Below are 17,220 nucleotides of genomic sequence, written 5' to 3' on the forward strand. Positions count from 1 at the left end.
AAGTACATCCGTGTACAGCACTGTGCAAAAGTCAAATATCGCCTTTTATTTATTTTCTGGGACTGGAGTTCAAAAAAACAATTAAAAGCTTCAGAGAAAATGGGACTCATAACAGACCTGGTAGATCACCACACCTGTCCCCATCAGATTAACAGCACTTAAAGTTTTCATCTTTGAGAGAGAGGAGAAAATCAAGCCCCCCTCTTACTTCATATCTGAAAAAATCCACATCCATCCTTCCACTGTAAGAAGACAACTCGGTGCCATGGGTCTGAAAGTATGTGTAGCTGTAAAGAAGCCCTTGTACAAATCAAAGAAGCTGCTGGTGTTTAGAGAATAATGGACTAACCACCCCAGAGCCCAAACCTCAGTGTCATTGGATGTGTTTGGGGTTACTAGGATGGTGAGAATCAGAAAATGCAACCAACTTTTAATACTGATCTTTGGAGGTGTGGAAAAATATCCCTGCAGATTTCTTTGAAAAACTGAAAGCAGGTCTTTTAAAAAGAATGTGAGCTGTGATAAGAATAAAGAGTGAACACACTAAATACTGAAAAACATTAAAGTTGTTAAGGCTTTTGTGCGTTTTTGAGTATGTATGAATGTATATTTAGGTAAAAACAGTAAAAAAGAGTGATGGATTGTTTGGGTGTGAAAGCTTTTGTGCAACGTTTAATATCCAGACATGATGCTCAAACGGACTGACAGGTTTGCCAGATGATATTTCTCCTAATTCCATTCTAAAAGCAGTTGTAATCTGCCATTTTTGTCTTGTTGGACTAGCAGGAGGGATTATCCCAGAGAGTTGCCCTTTTTCTGCCTGATTACTAACCGTAAGGAGAAAGAGGGGATTGGAGGTCAAAGTTTCCTTCAACTAATCACCAGATTACAGACAATACTACAATAATCCAAAAGGTTTCATGTGTGCATAGACATCTGATTAGTATGTTTTCTCATGTTAGATATGCTGGCCCAACAGTGTGTATTTCGATCATGGGCATATCATGAAAATCATTTGATTTGATGTCATGTATATTTTTATTTGTATTCAGACCTGGACACCATCTGTATATTACTGAGTAGTTGGCTAATATAATACCACTTTTGATCTTCACATTTTCATGAATGCAGATGTTACTTCAACCCTGCAGATGATCCAGAAGAAATTACAGGCACAAAACCAGTCAGATCTACAATAGAAATTGGGCTAAGAACCTTCGCAGGATTTGCCAGCAGCTGTGAGTTAATGACAATCCCTATTGTCTATGGGATTAGACATTTCATTATTCTACGATAAAAGCAAATCTCTACTTGCCAGTCACTTTCATATGATTCTGGCAACTAATTTCCAGACTGGGTGCTTAATCCTATTCCAGTTTAATGTCTTTGAGTGAAAGGAAATTCACTTTAATTTTCCAGCGCTCCTCCTCCTCAATGGACTTCCAGTGCAAAACATAAAATACAGCATAAAAGTCATACTGAGGCTCTTTTTTGGGCTCAAATAATTGTTCTGTAATTTTTACACAAATAATGACACAATTACTCTGTCATGAATGGAGAGTTCATATGGCCATCATTGCCACCTGCTGGTCAAAGGAGACAACATTTTTTTCTTTGGGAAGGACATTTATTTCTCAAAACCTCCATGGTACAATGTACTGCAAAGCAATGTGTAATCCTGAAAGCAATAGCATTTATATTTCAGAGAAAAACCACACGGTTAATCCGTCAGCACTTCTACACTGTTAGAAATAAAAGTTCTGTGCAGGTACATGTTTCATTCATCAAGGTACAAACAATGTAAATGTTCCCTCAAAGGTACAACAGTGGTTTTAAGGTCCAGCTGTGTACATTAACTAAGTTTTTCCCCAGTAGAAAAGTATGTATTTGTTCATTTTCATAATCTAATGTTTTAAAACAGAACAATAAAAGCCTGTAGATACAACTTAGAAAATATAATTTCAATGGATTATGGTACAATTATGCTCCTGACTAAAGGTACTGAGATGTACCCTTGAGGGTACCACCCCAGTGACGAGAGGGCAACTGCCCCAGTGACAGTTTAGTACCTTTATTTCTGACAGTGTAGGTGTTTTGCCAATATACCTTCATACATGAGTCATGCATAGCTTCATATTTAAAATATTTTTATACAGTCCAACAAGTTTTGGTTCACTAGAAATACGAGTTGAAAATGAAGAGCTTGTTCAGAAGGTGGTGTAAGGTTTCCATTTCAACACTTCAGATGCTTCTTCAATTTTATGCAGGCTGATGTGGTTGAGTCTTTGCTCAGGCTTTATCATCTGCTCCACAGGGTTCGCCAATAGTTCACTGACATCTCAGAGTGGAGGAGAGGTGACGTTTTTACTTGGACTGAAGCAAAGTGTTTTGATATGACTAATAAGGCCAGGCAGGGCAGATTTATTTATATAGCACCTTTCATACACTGCTGTCATTCAAAGTGCTTTAAATAAGTCACAAATATTTGTATGCTTTTATAATAATTTAGTGAAATTCAATACACGCTTGTTTCATATTACGTTTCGCCTTTGAAGTATTAAGCAAATATGTGAAGGTTCTTGATTACTGCTCTGTATAATTCGTTTTAAGCTCCACCTATGTGAAAGTGTTTTCCAGAAATGCCCACTGTAGTAAACTGAACGATGCATTCATATTCATAGATTCAATTAGAAAGGTTCCAGTCAAACAGCAGAGAAAAGCAGCAGTCAAAGTTTAAATAAGGCTCTGACTGAGAGCGCTGAAGTTATCTTGCTGAAAGCTAAACGTTACTTTGGCAACCAAGACAGCAGAAGTCAAGCAGAGAGTAAAACAGATCTCAGCATAGATTAGATAGGGGTTAAGAATGTACTCCAGCCAGAGATAAAGTACAGGTCCAATCTTTAAAAAAAACACACAAACAAACAAAACATCTGTAACAACTGTAAGTTGCACAAATGCTGCATCTGTCATGGGCCTTTAATATAGCAAAGAAGAAACAGGATATGTGTTCTCTGGCCTTCCATGCTTTCTCTTTTTCCGTATGGTGAGCATATTTACTTGTTAAAGGTTATTCAGAGCGGTTTGATACGAAATGTGTCATTTTAGAAAAACGTGTAAAAAAATGTCTCTAAAAGCAACATTACCAAAAGTCTTTTTTTGAATGATTACAAATGTGCAGCCTGATGCCCAAAACCTTGTTTTACGATAGTTTTTGGCCTAAAACGTATATTTTTCATGCACGGTGGAGGAGTACATGCAGTGTGCTGCAAGGCAAAATCTTACACATCGTTTAGCATGATTTTACCATTAACATTGACACATGCAGATTCACTGGCCATTTTGAACAGCATATACAAAAAGAAAAAAAAAAGAAAAATAATTTTGTCAGGGTCAGTGCCCATTCATAAACAGCATCAAAAGAACTGTAAATGAATCAGAGTCAGCCACAAAGATATTCATCGTGTAATGACCTCTGGTTCCCATCACCATTACTGTGAAGACATCTGAGTCAGAAACAATTAATCATTTCACGTCAAACCACCTTGAATGACTCAGACATTGGACCAAATCATTAGGCATGTAGTTTTTTTTGTGAATAAGATTCTCCCTACAGCACATACTTCATGGACAAAGACTAGCAAAGAATTATTTAGGTGCATGTAAGCAAAGCCGCAGGCACTTGGTGACTTCAGGGTGAAATCTAAAATGTAAATTAAAGCCTTTAGAACCACAGTTACTAAATAAGAATATCACATAAATCAGTACTGTAATATAAGCTCATGTAGGAGGTGTTTAACTTTCAGTGATTAAGATCCAAAAAACATTTAGTCATGGGTCAAGACTCCTTGGTGTGTGGAGCTAATCTTCATCCCCTCCCACTCAGTCATCCCCTCCACAAATCCTCTTCAAACACTGGCCAAAGTCGCCGCCTACGTCCGACTAGAATTGGGCAAGATGACGTGATTTAGAATCAAGTTTCAATGATTCATAAGAACCAGTTCATCAAGAAACTAATAAAAGAGAACCAACAGGTAAAAAATTACACAAACTCGGAAACAGGAAGCAGTGGCATAACTACCAGCGATGCAGGCAGGGTAGTTGCACTACTACTACTAACTGGGGGGTTGGGCTGGCAGACTGCCTAACATTTTTATAGGGCTCCTTTATCCCCATAAGTCATGGGCAGCTACAGCAGTTTTACAATATTAGGCTGTATTGCAGCACCAACATGAATGTTTCTTTCTTTTTTTGTTATTCTATGAAAGTAATTTTTATATGGCCTACTGAATTTTTTTGCACCAGGACCCATAAGATTGCTACACTACAGTTATGCCACTAAAGGGGAAGTCAAGCTTTAAAAACCGACAGAACAGTGCAGACTAACAGTTAACAGTTTTTCAGTAGTTTTCATTAGCCACGTTTACATGCAGCCTGATAATCAGTTAATAATCTGACTGAGAGCTCTAGTGGAATAGAATATGTCCGTGTAAACACCTCAATAGGAATAGACTAGTCTGATTGAGGCCATTCAGAATACAGTTTCTATCCGACTGAACCAGGTGGGTAATCCTGTAAATAATTCATTGAATAGAAGAATAATAACCATGTAAAAGCCTGTATCTGAACACATTCCCAAACGGAAAGTGTAAGTATGTTCTGCGCATGTACGTTTGCATCATAACGAAAGTTTATAACGTCTAACATGGCGGGAGCAGAAACTGGTCTGCAGAGGAGATGAAGTTTATGCTTTAAACTTTAAAAGACGGTGGTGGGACGGGCGTCCAGCTTACGTGTCTCAGAACACGACGTCTTCCTCTTGCCTTTCTTTAATAAGTACATGTGAAGTACATTTTCCTGAGTCTGACATCATTTTAAAATAATTAAAAATACAAGTGTGCTAGCTGAAAACTCAGGTAACACACTGCCACTCATCTTACTCTGACTGAACTCACGTGATGCTCGTTGTCATGGTAACATCTACATTAAGTGGTACTCCACACATCCGCATCATTTTGGATCAGATTTCTTGTCGTGTGCATGTAAACAGATTTTCCATCAGATTGCTGAGTAGAGTGAGCATATATACCTCAGTCTTAATCTATAATCAGAATGTATTTAATCGGATTGGCAAAAATCTTTGCAAGTAAACACAACCATTGTTTCTTTACAGGAGGTTTGGATGGACAGTGTGCTCTGCTTAGAACGAAAATGACCAAGATTTTGTCTAAACTTACCGCAATTGCAGAATATAACGAGCAGCCATAAAGTTTTTTATACTCCGCCCTGATGTCCAGCAGGTCAATTTCAGACCGGCTGACCATAATCCTGGTCATAATTGATTCAGTGGTTCCCAGGCCCTAAAGAAACCAAAGACAGCTAGTTCAACAGAGCTCAACAAATACAGTGAAGTCCCTGTAGTTACTGAATAACAAGCCTCAGTATGTAATTAGCCATGTTTACTTTACTTTGCCTAGCAACGGGCACAGGGTGTGTTCTTCAGCACCCTGAGCCAGTATTTTTCTGCACTGCTCATGGACTACTGCCCCATCGCCCACCATGAACAAACTGCCCCTGATCATGATACTTGAAGACACCTTTGTGATGCACTAAATGTGTAATGATATTTTTTTTTGAGGTTTGAGAACTAGCTAAAAAAAGAATACATGTTCCAGCATAACAGGACGGTATACAGTATACTGATACTGATACTACCCAAGACATACTCAGTACAGTGCATCATGACACAATTTATAATGCTATTAATTGTCATGTTGCTCATCATTGAGCTGGATGGATTATGACTCAACAGGCAAGGGCATGAGAAATTTCACAGAATGAAGCCAAATGAAGTTTAGCTATTGCCAGTGTTTAAAATTGAGCACTTCCAATGAGATATTACACTACTGGTCAAAAGTTTGGAATCACTGGCCATATAAACACTTTTCTGGTGTTTTATTTACAATAATATTGTACAAGCTGTGAATTAAAATATTATACATTTTTCTTCCAAATTTTTTTAAGACGTGTAATTCAATATTTCAAGAATTCTTTAAACAAGAAGTGAATAGAAGTTTTATTTTTTTAAAAAAAGTTTTAATTAATGAATACTATATAGTAGTTATCTATTTACATTCTGTCAAGTTAGCTATATGGAGTTATTTATTCTCCATTGTCAAAATATGATACATTCTGAATTTTCATATTAATTAACATTTTAGAATCTTCTGCAGCTCCGCTCATCATTCTGGACACATCTAACATTTCCTAGTTTATATTTTTAATAATTTTTTATAATTGATTTTTTTTTATTAAAATACTTCAAAGTTTTAAACGACAGATAAGGTATGTGTGACAGAGTGAATCTAATTTGGTTTGACAGTTTTCCCCTGTAAAATAGCTTCATCCCAGGCTGTGCTGCCTGCTTTGCTTACCTTCATACTCTCATTGAGGCGCTCTGCCAGATAAGCTGGTACACTCTTCACACATTTCACTGCAAATACATGCAATTTAAATAACAATTACTGACAAATGAGTAAAAACAAGCAAGAGCTATATATGACAAGAGATGATAATATTTACAAGAAGAGCAGAAAAGAATTTGTGATACCTATGGCTACCAGAATGTTCTCTAAATTTCCAGACATCTCACTCTCGATGCTCTGCTGTAGGGTCTTCCCAGTCAGATTCTTGTATTCAACCAGAGCTTTTAAATTTAGGAAATGAAAAAAAAAGCAAATGAAAAAACCCATTTGGGGTTTTCATCATAAAACGACAACATCATTTAGTCGAAGATACCAAATCTCCAAACTCCATTTTAAAACACATGACCAGCTAACCGTAAGAGGCCCATATTCTACATTTTCTTGTATTTTAGAAACAGGGACCTCTTCTTCTTCTAGGGGCAGCATACTTAAACATGGCATTTATCTGCAAATTTCTATTTATTTGCTAAGTTTAACATATTGGAAAAAATAAAACATACATAAAATGTGCCATAACTTTTGCACAGGCCATTTTATGCTTTATTTTTTGTTTCCAATATATTAAATTCAGTAAAAAAAACAGTAAGTGTTTTTTAAAATGTGTAGAAATGTGGTCTCAGTAGAGGATGTGTTCATTTATTTTCAGTTCAACATATAAGTTGACTAGGGACATCCAAACATTTGCATAGGACTGTATGTAAATACATCCAACTTGATTGACTGCCCTGCACGCAAAGAGCTCTTCAGGCTGAAACGTTCCTCATAACTTCAGCATGAATGAGGGGGGCTAAACTGCTGTAGACTGAATAGAAGTGATCGATACAACAAACATATGACATTGCGATGCTTCGAGAAATTTTCACGATAGACTATATGCCATCATGTTTTTTTTGACATCTGATCAGTTGGAACTGAGAAAAAGAACCAGTAGTGCTACATTTTAAAAAATACTTTCAAAAACTGTAAATACAATGCTTTTTTATTTGGCATGCTGTGTGGCACTAAATCCAGTTAAAGAGGACTAATTTTGCTCTCTTAATAATGAAACATGAAGTTGGTTAGTGTTCTGTTAATAATACATATACATCTGACATAATGTATCACTATAATAATATACTGTCATATTCCCTTCAATGTGCTGATTCTTAGGATATCATAAACAATTAAAACAATTCAAAACAGGCTTTTTGCAGCCTAGTTTCCATATATAGACTGTATGTACTGTGAAATTAATGGCACATTGTGAAATCTAACAATGTGCACATACTACATCAAACTGTATTTTCAAAAAAGTGAGATTCAGTTTAGCATGATATGCGCCCTTCAACAGACTGTATTAAAATGAAGTTAGTTCCAGTTTGTGTAACCAGCACAGAATATAAGAACTACTGGTATCCAGTCTGCCTCTTACTCTGTCTGAGCTGAGGAACACTCCTGCGGCATAGGATATCTATGAACTTGCTCTCATCTGTCCCCCACCTCTTCTCTCCAGCCTCATACAGGACCTGTCCAATAAAACACATTCATATATAATGGAGTTAGATGTTAGAAAAAGAACAGACTTGTTTGAAACGTGTTCAAGGCTGTCATACACATGATGTTGGGCAAGCTCATTGAATTATTTATTAAAGGGGAATTACACTGAATATGTAATTTAAACATTAAGATTGAACAAAGTCATTCAGATTGCTCTGATGTGAAATGCTCCAACTTCTGAAATCAGACTTGTTCACCGTGGTGGTGATAGAAACCAGACATCTGAATCATTTAGTGTCTCTAAAAAGCTACTACATATAAAAGGATGAAAGGACAAGTTGGCTGATCTCTGAAACAATGGTTTATGATAGTTATATAGTTATATATAGTGGAATGGTACATATAGGGTGCTGTAAGGCAAAGTACTGGATATGTATGTGTGTAAATATATATGTGGACATTGTGACCCCTGGTTCCTATTACCATTGCTTTAAAGAAAGTTAGTTAGGTTTATCTACAATATACCATTTCACATCAAACCACTCTGAATGACTTTGTTTACTCCTCAACTTAACAATTTGATAAGTTCGAAGAGACAAAAATACAACAGCGTTGTAGGGCCACTGTTAATAAAAATAAAAATAGTAGACATTGAGAATAAAGTTGTAATATTTCGAGAAAATAAGTAATAATATTTAGAGAATAAAGTCGTAAAGTTTCGAGGATAAAGTGGGCTAACTGTAGGGGGGCTGCCATAACGCGTTGGGGTCTCGGATGCTGTACTGGCGCCAGAGTTCCACTCACTCCTGTCTCTTTGTGGATCGATCATTTTGATTATCATTCTCATTATCTGTGAAACTTCATGCCCTCTTTGAATGGCACGGAGATGTAGCCACTGATAGCCGTGTAGGCGGCCACTGCCTACGATTCTCCTTCAACAACACAGACAGCTTCCTCTGAGTCCGCCTGGTTCTTTCATCTTAATAAACACAGTTTCTTGCACAGCCGTTTCTTATACTATAACAGGCTGGTGCTGATGTGCCAGGAGAGACAGCGAGGCTGAGTATGTCTTTATGGGTGAAATCGATATGAAAGTGTAACTCCACCAACTCAACGCCCTTCATTTTAACACGAAGAGGTGCTGCCTTCCCTTTGCATAGCCTTTGGCCATAATCTTGCGACCTTTCCTTGTATTAATGCCACTTTAATGTTGTAATTCTACAACTCTATATTTCTCGAAATAGTACGATTATTTTCTCAAAATATTACAACTTTTTTTCTCAAAATTGTATGACTTTTTTCTCTGAACATTACGACTTTTTTCTTGAAATACTGCGACTTTATTCTCGAAATATCATACCGTCTACTATTTATATTTTTATTAACAGCGGCCCTAAAATGCTGTCGTACAAAAAAGCCCCAGTATTGCCACATTTACAAAAATACTACTGAACTACATAATCAACTATGAGTACAATGCCTTTTCTTCAGTGTTTCACATAATCTGCTGCACTAAATTCAATTCAATTCAATTAAATTATGCTCTCTTTGTAACGAAAGAGGCAGTTGTTCGGTGTTCTTTACATACTGATGATGTCCACAATGCTCAGACAAGCATACAATGATGTAATTTATCACAATAACAATAAACATGGCCATACTGCCCACCCCTAAAAGTCAGTACTACTACAGAGAGCAACTCCTCTGACATGATGCCATCTATGACGCTTTAGTTCCAAACAGATACCAGCATGAACGGAGTACAGAATTTCTATCTTTCGTCCTGTGTTACCTTGGCATCTGCTTTAGCTTTCGCAGCATCCACCGTGGTACTCTCATCCCTCTTGCCCTGTTGGTTAAGCAAAGTGAGGAGCTAGCATTGCTCATTTTCATCTATACAAATCAGATACAGATGCAAACAGACCACGAATGGAGCCAACCTCAGCTAGGATAAGCAGAGCTTTCCCATAATCCCCTGACACCTCAGACTTCAGGTCGTGAAGTAGCAATCTCCCAGTTTCTGAAACAGACCATGATTAACGTAAAATCAGTATTTAATATAGTCAAATGATCTGCAACCAAACAAGAACAATTATTAAAAATACAAACCTGCCAAATATGCATCAGACAGAGCTTTGATTTGAAAGTTAGATCGGGATGCAAATATCTCTATCAAAGTGCTGTCTGTTGTTCCAGCTCCCTGAGAGAGTAGAGATGGATTATTAACCACACAATCACTGAGAAGAAGACGTCTGAAATTTCCATTGTTTTGGACTACTTATCAATAAACTTTAAAGCGTTCAGGATTAGAGGTAGAAAGAACTATAAAAAGCCTGCATGCCAAAACAGAAGAGAGTCATTTTTTGACACATGTCAACAAAAGAGCACACAATGTTTTTCCACAATTGTGACGTAAATCTCTTACTTTAATCGCTCGTATAAATTCCCTGCAGTCAAACTGAGCTGGGGTCATGATCAGGGCCAACAGGATATCCTCGAAGTCTCCACGAGTGTCACCTTTCAGGTCATCAGCGAGAGTCTATCATTCAAGAACTCACATGTTAGAATGGTTTGTGGGAATTGTGTTCTGGTCACCTATAGAGCTAAACAGTTTGGAATTTTTAGATTAAACTGAAGCCCTTCAAAACCCCAACTACGGTTGAGGAGTGTCTCAGTTCAGACTGCTTTCTGAATGAGGCAGGAGAGCCAATCAGAACAGACCTCATTTACATATATCAGTCTAAAGGTACACTAACAAAAACTTCTTTTTAATAGGAAAATGGTCATGTAAAATGAATTAATGCTTTTTTTAATACATAAAGTCAAACAAATATATGGCGGGGTGGGCAATATGACAGAATATAACATCACTATAGTAGAACAATATATTCTGAAGTTTGATAAGCTACAAAAAGCCCTAGTAGAGGCACATTTAAACATGTCCTAAATACAATTATCATTACCATTTATGCTCTCATTTTAATGACACATGCAATTGTTCAGTGTTGAGTATTGACGATATTTACAATATGTTCCGAAAATCATATTGTGACAAAATCTATTACAATAACCATTAAAATATGTTGCCTACCCCAAATATTTGGATCTCTGAGGGAAAAAACTCAAAAAATAAGGATATGCACTCTTGCTTTGAAGTCTACACTGGGGTAAAGACTAGTATGGGTGGTTTACCCTTCCAGTTGCTTGATGGTAAGCTTTGCAGATCAGCTGGCGCTGGGCATTGCTTCTCTGAGTGAGAATGTCAATCAGGGATTTCTCATTGGTTCCTGCCAATGTCAGAAACAATATCATGAAAACACGCATACAAATTTCATATAATTTCCCTGACAGCCAGTGACTGCAGTCAAACAATGTGTACATTCTTCAGCTGAACTCTGGTAAACTGGGTGCAGTGTAAATTTACTCAGTGAGTAACTGCAAATCCAAGCATGTTAATGGTAGTTGGGAGGTGCCTCACCTAGGCCTTCTATAGCCTTCCTTAAAGCAGCAACATCTTCAGATGGATTGAAACCTGGCTTTTCCTTAACAGTGCCTCTGGCACTAGACTGGAAGATATGAACAGAATATCAGATCACAATTTGTAAATAAAAGAGTGCTTGTAAACCCATTATTAAGAAGAATGCGTGAGGACACATCTTACAGTAACTGTTAATGAGTCTGGGGAATCCAGAAGAAGGCTCAGATCATCCTGAAACATAAGAGACAAATTCAGCCTTGTGCTTAAATACATACTGTTCATAAACACGGACCAACAAACTCTTATTAAATTGGTCTTGATGACATTCATAAAAACTTTTGTAGAGCTCATACTCACCCACACAGAAGCCATTGTTGTTTAACTGGGTTAACCCTGTATTGAGATATCAGAAGCTTGTCATCCATTGCCTTTCTCTTACACTACATGTCCAAAAATTTGTAAACGCCCCTTTCAGTTAGTGAATGCTACTTTAAGGTGCACCCATTACCGACATAGACATTTAACATTTTAATTAACACAGCTTGTATAATCTCCACTGAAAAGCACTGCTGACAGAATATGAAGCTCTGGAGCTGCTACATATGAGCTTAAAGTGAAATTCCACCACTCTTTCAAAATGTATACAGAATTGCTGAAATGTTAAGTCATTCAAAGTGGTTTGATGTGAAATGGATCATTGTAGAAAAACCTACAGACTCAGATTTCTTTTCGGTGGTGGTGATAGGAACCAGGGGTCACAATGTCTACAACACAAATAAAGCCATTTTATTTACTGTTCAAAATGACCAGAGAACCTACACGTGTTTATGTTTTTATACACAATACTGTTAATTTAAAAAAAAACTATTTTTCCCTAAAATGCTCTGCATGTGTCTCTGTACATACATGGTTTATGTCAAAACCTTAGTTAAAAAAATATCATTAAACAAAGTCTGAGCTTTTTGAGGCATTATAAACTTCGCATTCCAGTGACCAATGAACCTACATGTGTCTTCTGAGTTTTTATCTAATGCTGATAATGATAAAATAGTGGTAAATCTGAAAGAAAAAACAAAAAAAAGAAAAACTTTCTTTGGAGACTATTTTGCCTTAGAACACCCTGCATGTCTCTTATGTTTAAATTAACAGTGTAGTCCAAAATCTTATCGGAGACTACTGCATAACAATGGCCCAATAATCAGACAATAAATTCATAAACATTTCATGTCACTGCTTCCTCTGAGGGAGCTTTTAGATCAGAGGTCACCAACCCTCTTCCTGGAGATCTACTTTCCTGCAGAGGTTGGTTCCAACTTGCATCTAGCACGCTGTACCCCTTTTACCTCACACTAATGCATCTGATCCAGCCAATCAAAGACTTCCGAAGAAGTTTTGGACCTGGAGCAGGTATGGCAGGTAGATTGGAGGTGGAACCAGACTCCACAGGAGGGTAGATCTCAAGAAAAAGTGTTGATGACCACTGTTTTGGATGCAGACTAGAGGAGTATAAAGTCCCCCAGCAATGGGCTGTATAGCAGTGGAGCTGCGTTCTCTGGAGTGATGGAGCTCCATACAGTACCTTTGGGATGAGCTGAAGTGATCCAGAACTGATCATCCAACATCAGTACCTGACCTTACTAATGCTCTTGTGGCTGAATGCAATCAAATCCTCACAGCAATGTTCCAAAAACCTTCCCAGAAGAGTAGAGGCTATTATCGCAGCCAAGAAGAGACAAACTCCTCATTTATAACTTTGATTTTAGGAAAAAACTCTGGATAAGCAGGTGTCTCAGGCTTTTGGACATCTAGTGTAGATTCATTTCTTGTTATTGACTGTAAAATTAAGCTGATCAGGATATTTCGTTTTTACAAAGAGGACCAGGCGGAAACAGCTACACCTACAACAGACATGCCTTCTCTATTCAAACAAGCTGCAACGCTGCACATTCTATACGCAGCTATCAGGTAAGGCAGCCTAACTCAATGTACACTTCTGCTGACCAATAAAACAGCAAAGTCTGCAAAGTTTAAACCATCAAAAGTTTTCAACCATCAACAACACAAAATGAGAATACACAGCCAGAAAACATGAAAAAACGTCACCACATTACTGTATCATCCAGTAGAGAATTGGAAAGTGAAAATCAGTCGGTTCACAAACCTGAACTGATGCGTTTGCTTACTGTGCAGTACAAAGTGAAGCTCAACAACATAACAGCTACTCTATATCAACATCTAGCTAAGCGCACTTGTTGGTTTCTTTTCTTAATTCGGTGATAAGGTAACTACTTTACCTCAACTCGACAGCTGGCTCCGTTAACCTCTCCTTTTCCAAGTTGAATTGCAACCAGTAGGCATGGGCGTCGAAACTAAAAAGAATCGATTCCTAAAAAGAATCGATCCCACACACCCGGGAATCAAGAATCAACTCCAAGGATTCGTTTCCACACAGTTTGCATTTATTTTACTTCGGAAAACAAAGATAACTGTAAAATGTGTAACGATAAACTGACTTACAAACAAACAACATTGACAATTCCAAAACATCCGAACCCACTTGAAGGAGTCTACAGAGAAAAACCAGGTACTGTTTATCCAGCGACCACTAAGTTAGTCAAGTTAGTTTAGCTAGCGTTAGCGCTCCAGATTTCCTTGCTAGGATCAAATGTAATTAATATTGTACCATTTATTTTTTATCATATTCCATTTTTTATGGATCAAGGTTGAATCGAGGTTATTGTGTGGAATCGATTTTTCCAATCGCTTGGATTCAGATTCGGAGTCGACTCTAAGTTCACTGGAATCGAACATGTCAGTAGGGAAACGCCCATCCAGTGCAGGAAATGAACGGAATGTGGCTCCACAAAGAAACGGCCTCCTATTTTTTGAGTCATCAGATGCTACGTAACGCTATTAAAGTGGAATTCCACAAACTTAAAAAAAAATTCTAAATAATTCAGTCCTTGAGATGTAATCAGAGTCATTCAGAGTGGATTGATGTGAAATGGTTAATTGTAGAGACTCAGATTTCTTTACATTGGTGGTGATAGGAACCAGGGGTCCCCATGACTACAACACAAATAAGAGCCTTTTTATTTACTATCCAAAACCACCAGTGAACCGACAGGAGTCCTCTGAGTTTTTATATGTAATGTTGATGATGGTAAAATAGTCATAAATCTGAAACAATACAACACCCTGCATGTACCCCTCTGCCATCAAAGGATTAAAATAATCCTAATTTACATCTTAACTATTTAATTATGCAGATAAAAAAAAAAATCAGTGGAGTTCCCCTTTAAGTGTTTTGCAGTTGCAGAGTTACAATGGATGTTGAAATGATTAAGTAATCTGAAGAGGCGTCACCTTTACAGCATTGCTGTAACAGACTTTGCAGCAATGCTGCCATCATCTCTCATTCCTCTTATTCAGATTCAAAGTCTCTACCAAACACAGCCAGTGTGAGCAGAAAGGCAATGCAGTTTTTATTTGCAGAGATCGTCAATATTTCAAATCGGTTTAATTACAAGTCTTAAGCTTCCAAAATATCAAAATAAAAGCATGATATTCAATTTCCTGCCCAGATAAGGACAACGGCAATCTGCATGTGTTACTGGCAGGAGCAGTAGTCATAAAATAATAAGGCTGCCAGAAAGAACAAAATTGACCAGATGCAATGCTGATATGGTCCATTATGTTCTCCTCACTTTATGATGGGCTGTGATGACTTAATTAAGCTGCATATATCAGACATATCACAGTAGCTCCTCATAGTCCAATACACTTTATAAATATCAGCTTTAAAGGGAAAGTCCACTGATTTTTAAACTCTCATTTTCCTTACAGTGGTGGTGATAAGAACCAGGGCTTGCATTGTATACAATACACATTTTATTTACTATCCAAAGCAAATCCTGATACACAAACAGTAAATATAGTGGTAAACCTGAAAAAGGAAAAAAACAAACAAACAAAGTTTTCTTTGGAGCCTATTTTGCCTCACAACACCCTGTATGTACCCTCCACCAAAAATGTATTTAATATATGTTTTAGGCCAAAATCTTCTCAAAACCCAAAACCTCATAACCATTTCATGCAGTATGTGAGGGAGATTTGCCTTTTGAATGTGTTCCTACTGAAACCTAAAAGAGATGCCTTTAACATTAAGATGTTTCTGAAGCTCTTGATTAGGTGTATAAAGTGTATTACATTAGCATTGATGCTGTTACAAACTGTTCTGCAGAAAACCAGTATAGACCTTCTTCCATACGTTCCTGTCCAAACAAGGCAGAAGAACATACATGCACGTAGGCCCAATCCCATTTCTTATTTTTACCCCTACCTCTTGCCCCTTGGAACTGAGTTACAATGGGTAGTGGTTGAAATCTTCCTCTGTGAAATGAGACCCTCAAATAAAGAAGAACAGTACTTAATTAACAGGCTACTAGTGGTGCTCTGTAGACGAGCCTGCCAGTCTGCAGTGATAGCAGAGGAGGGTAAAGTTCAGCAACCTCACTTCTGGACTTTAGTTACATTTAGGAAATCATATGCATTCAAAGAGGGGGATAAGACAATTATTTATTATCACTCATCCCTAATTCTTTAGTGATACGAAGCTGAAGCCAGCGATTCACCAGCTTCTTGTTCAAATTTTCCTATTCCACCTTAAATGGAGAAACAGTTACATTCTAGTGCTTCAAAAGAACCATAATACATTGAAATGACATTAAACTAAGATAATACAATTGTAATCATTATTAAAAAAGAAAGAAAATACTCACATTTGTGTGTTTTTTTGGTCGCTTATGCAGCCATCTTGCCAGTTTTTCTTTTTTTCTCATAACACTGTTTGGAGTGTGCCAAAAACCTCTATTTGAAAGGTTATTTAGCTCTAACACTTCACACTATCCCTCTATCTCAACAAAAATTGGGACACCCTACCCCTAGGCGTGAACGCGCAAAACAGAAGGTAAGGGCTAAATTGTAGGGGAGAGAAGTGAAATGGGACTGGGCCTAAATGCATGAAAATATAACCATTGCTTTAATGGAAACTTCTCGTATTCATCAGAAGTGATCATTATGTAGCTTACACTCTTAAAAAAGGCTCCTAAATGCTTCTTGGCTTAGACCTGCTAACAGGAAAAAGCTTAAGCTGGTATTCAGCCTTTATATTATGTGGAAGTTCTTTAAAAGCTAAATTTCCCAACATTTCTTGAAAGAACTATCACTTGAAAGGTTCTTTAAGAAACCAAATGTGGTTCTTCTTCGGTATTGCACCCATCCATCCATCCATCCATCCATCCATCATCTAAACTGCTTATCCTTCTGGGTCGCAGTGGGGTGCTGGAGCCTATCCCAGCTGTCATTGGGCGGAAGGCAGGATACACCCTGGACAGGTCGCCAGTCCATCGCAGGGCAGACAGACAGACATACACAATCACACTAGGGGCAATTTTAGCATGTCCAGTTGGCCTGACTGCATGTTTTGGACTGTGGGAGGAAACCGGAGTACCCGGAGGAAACCCACGCAGACACGGGGAGAACAGGCAAACTCCACACAGAACTGACCCCGGTCGCCCCGCCGGGAATCGAACCCAGGCCATTCTTGCTGTGAGGCGACAGCGCTACCTCCTGTACTGCGCCCAAGAACCCTTTATTTTTAAGATAACAGACATGAATAGAAATCTCTAATCTATACCTGCTGCAATCCAACTTTCTTGAACATCTTAACTTTGTATTCTTTGTATAACTTTGTATTCTACTGTATTCCTGAAAGGAACGACA

General features: G+C 37.7%; 1 protein-coding gene across 2 annotated transcripts; it reads right to left on the minus strand.

The window, feature by feature from the left end:
* Nucleotides 1-1,962: 1,962 nt before the first annotated feature.
* anxa3b (annexin A3b) lies at nucleotides 1,963-13,829 on the minus strand. Of its 2 annotated transcripts, none has more exons than XM_036594612.1 (14): nucleotides 12,150-12,168; nucleotides 11,794-11,829; nucleotides 11,620-11,667; nucleotides 11,437-11,524; nucleotides 11,151-11,245; nucleotides 10,384-10,497; nucleotides 10,068-10,158; nucleotides 9,899-9,978; nucleotides 9,751-9,807; nucleotides 7,894-7,987; nucleotides 6,608-6,703; nucleotides 6,432-6,490; nucleotides 5,235-5,357; nucleotides 1,963-3,939 (listed from the first exon to the last, which is right to left on the minus strand). In XM_036594612.1, the coding sequence occupies exons 2-14, from the start codon at nucleotides 11,806-11,808 to the stop codon at nucleotides 3,880-3,882; spliced, it is 1,020 nt and encodes a 339-aa protein (XP_036450505.1). In that variant the 5' UTR covers nucleotides 11,809-11,829; nucleotides 12,150-12,168; the 3' UTR covers nucleotides 1,963-3,879. The 2 variants fall into 2 exon arrangements, with proteins under 2 accessions (XP_036450505.1, XP_036450504.1); XM_036594611.1 differs by lacking the exon at nucleotides 12,150-12,168 and adding an exon at nucleotides 13,731-13,829 and having other exon boundaries at nucleotides 1,964-3,939.
* Nucleotides 13,830-17,220: the final 3,391 nt, after the last annotated feature.

This window comes from Colossoma macropomum, unplaced genomic scaffold (genome assembly GCF_904425465.1).
Source record: "Colossoma macropomum unplaced genomic scaffold, Colossoma_macropomum, whole genome shotgun sequence".
NCBI lineage: Eukaryota > Metazoa > Chordata > Actinopteri > Characiformes > Serrasalmidae > Colossoma > Colossoma macropomum.

Bases quoted from the DNA above. Each gene is read 5' to 3' on its own strand.
- anxa3b (XM_036594612.1), bottom strand. The intron at 9,808-9,898 runs GTTGGCTCCATT...CTTAACCAACAG, and splicing joins CTCTGCTTATCCTAGCTGAG to GGCAAGAGGGATGAGAGTAC. The intron at 6,704-7,893 runs GTAAGAGGCAGA...TAAATTTAAAAG, and splicing joins TGTTCCTCAGCTCAGACAGA to CTCTGGTTGAATACAAGAAT.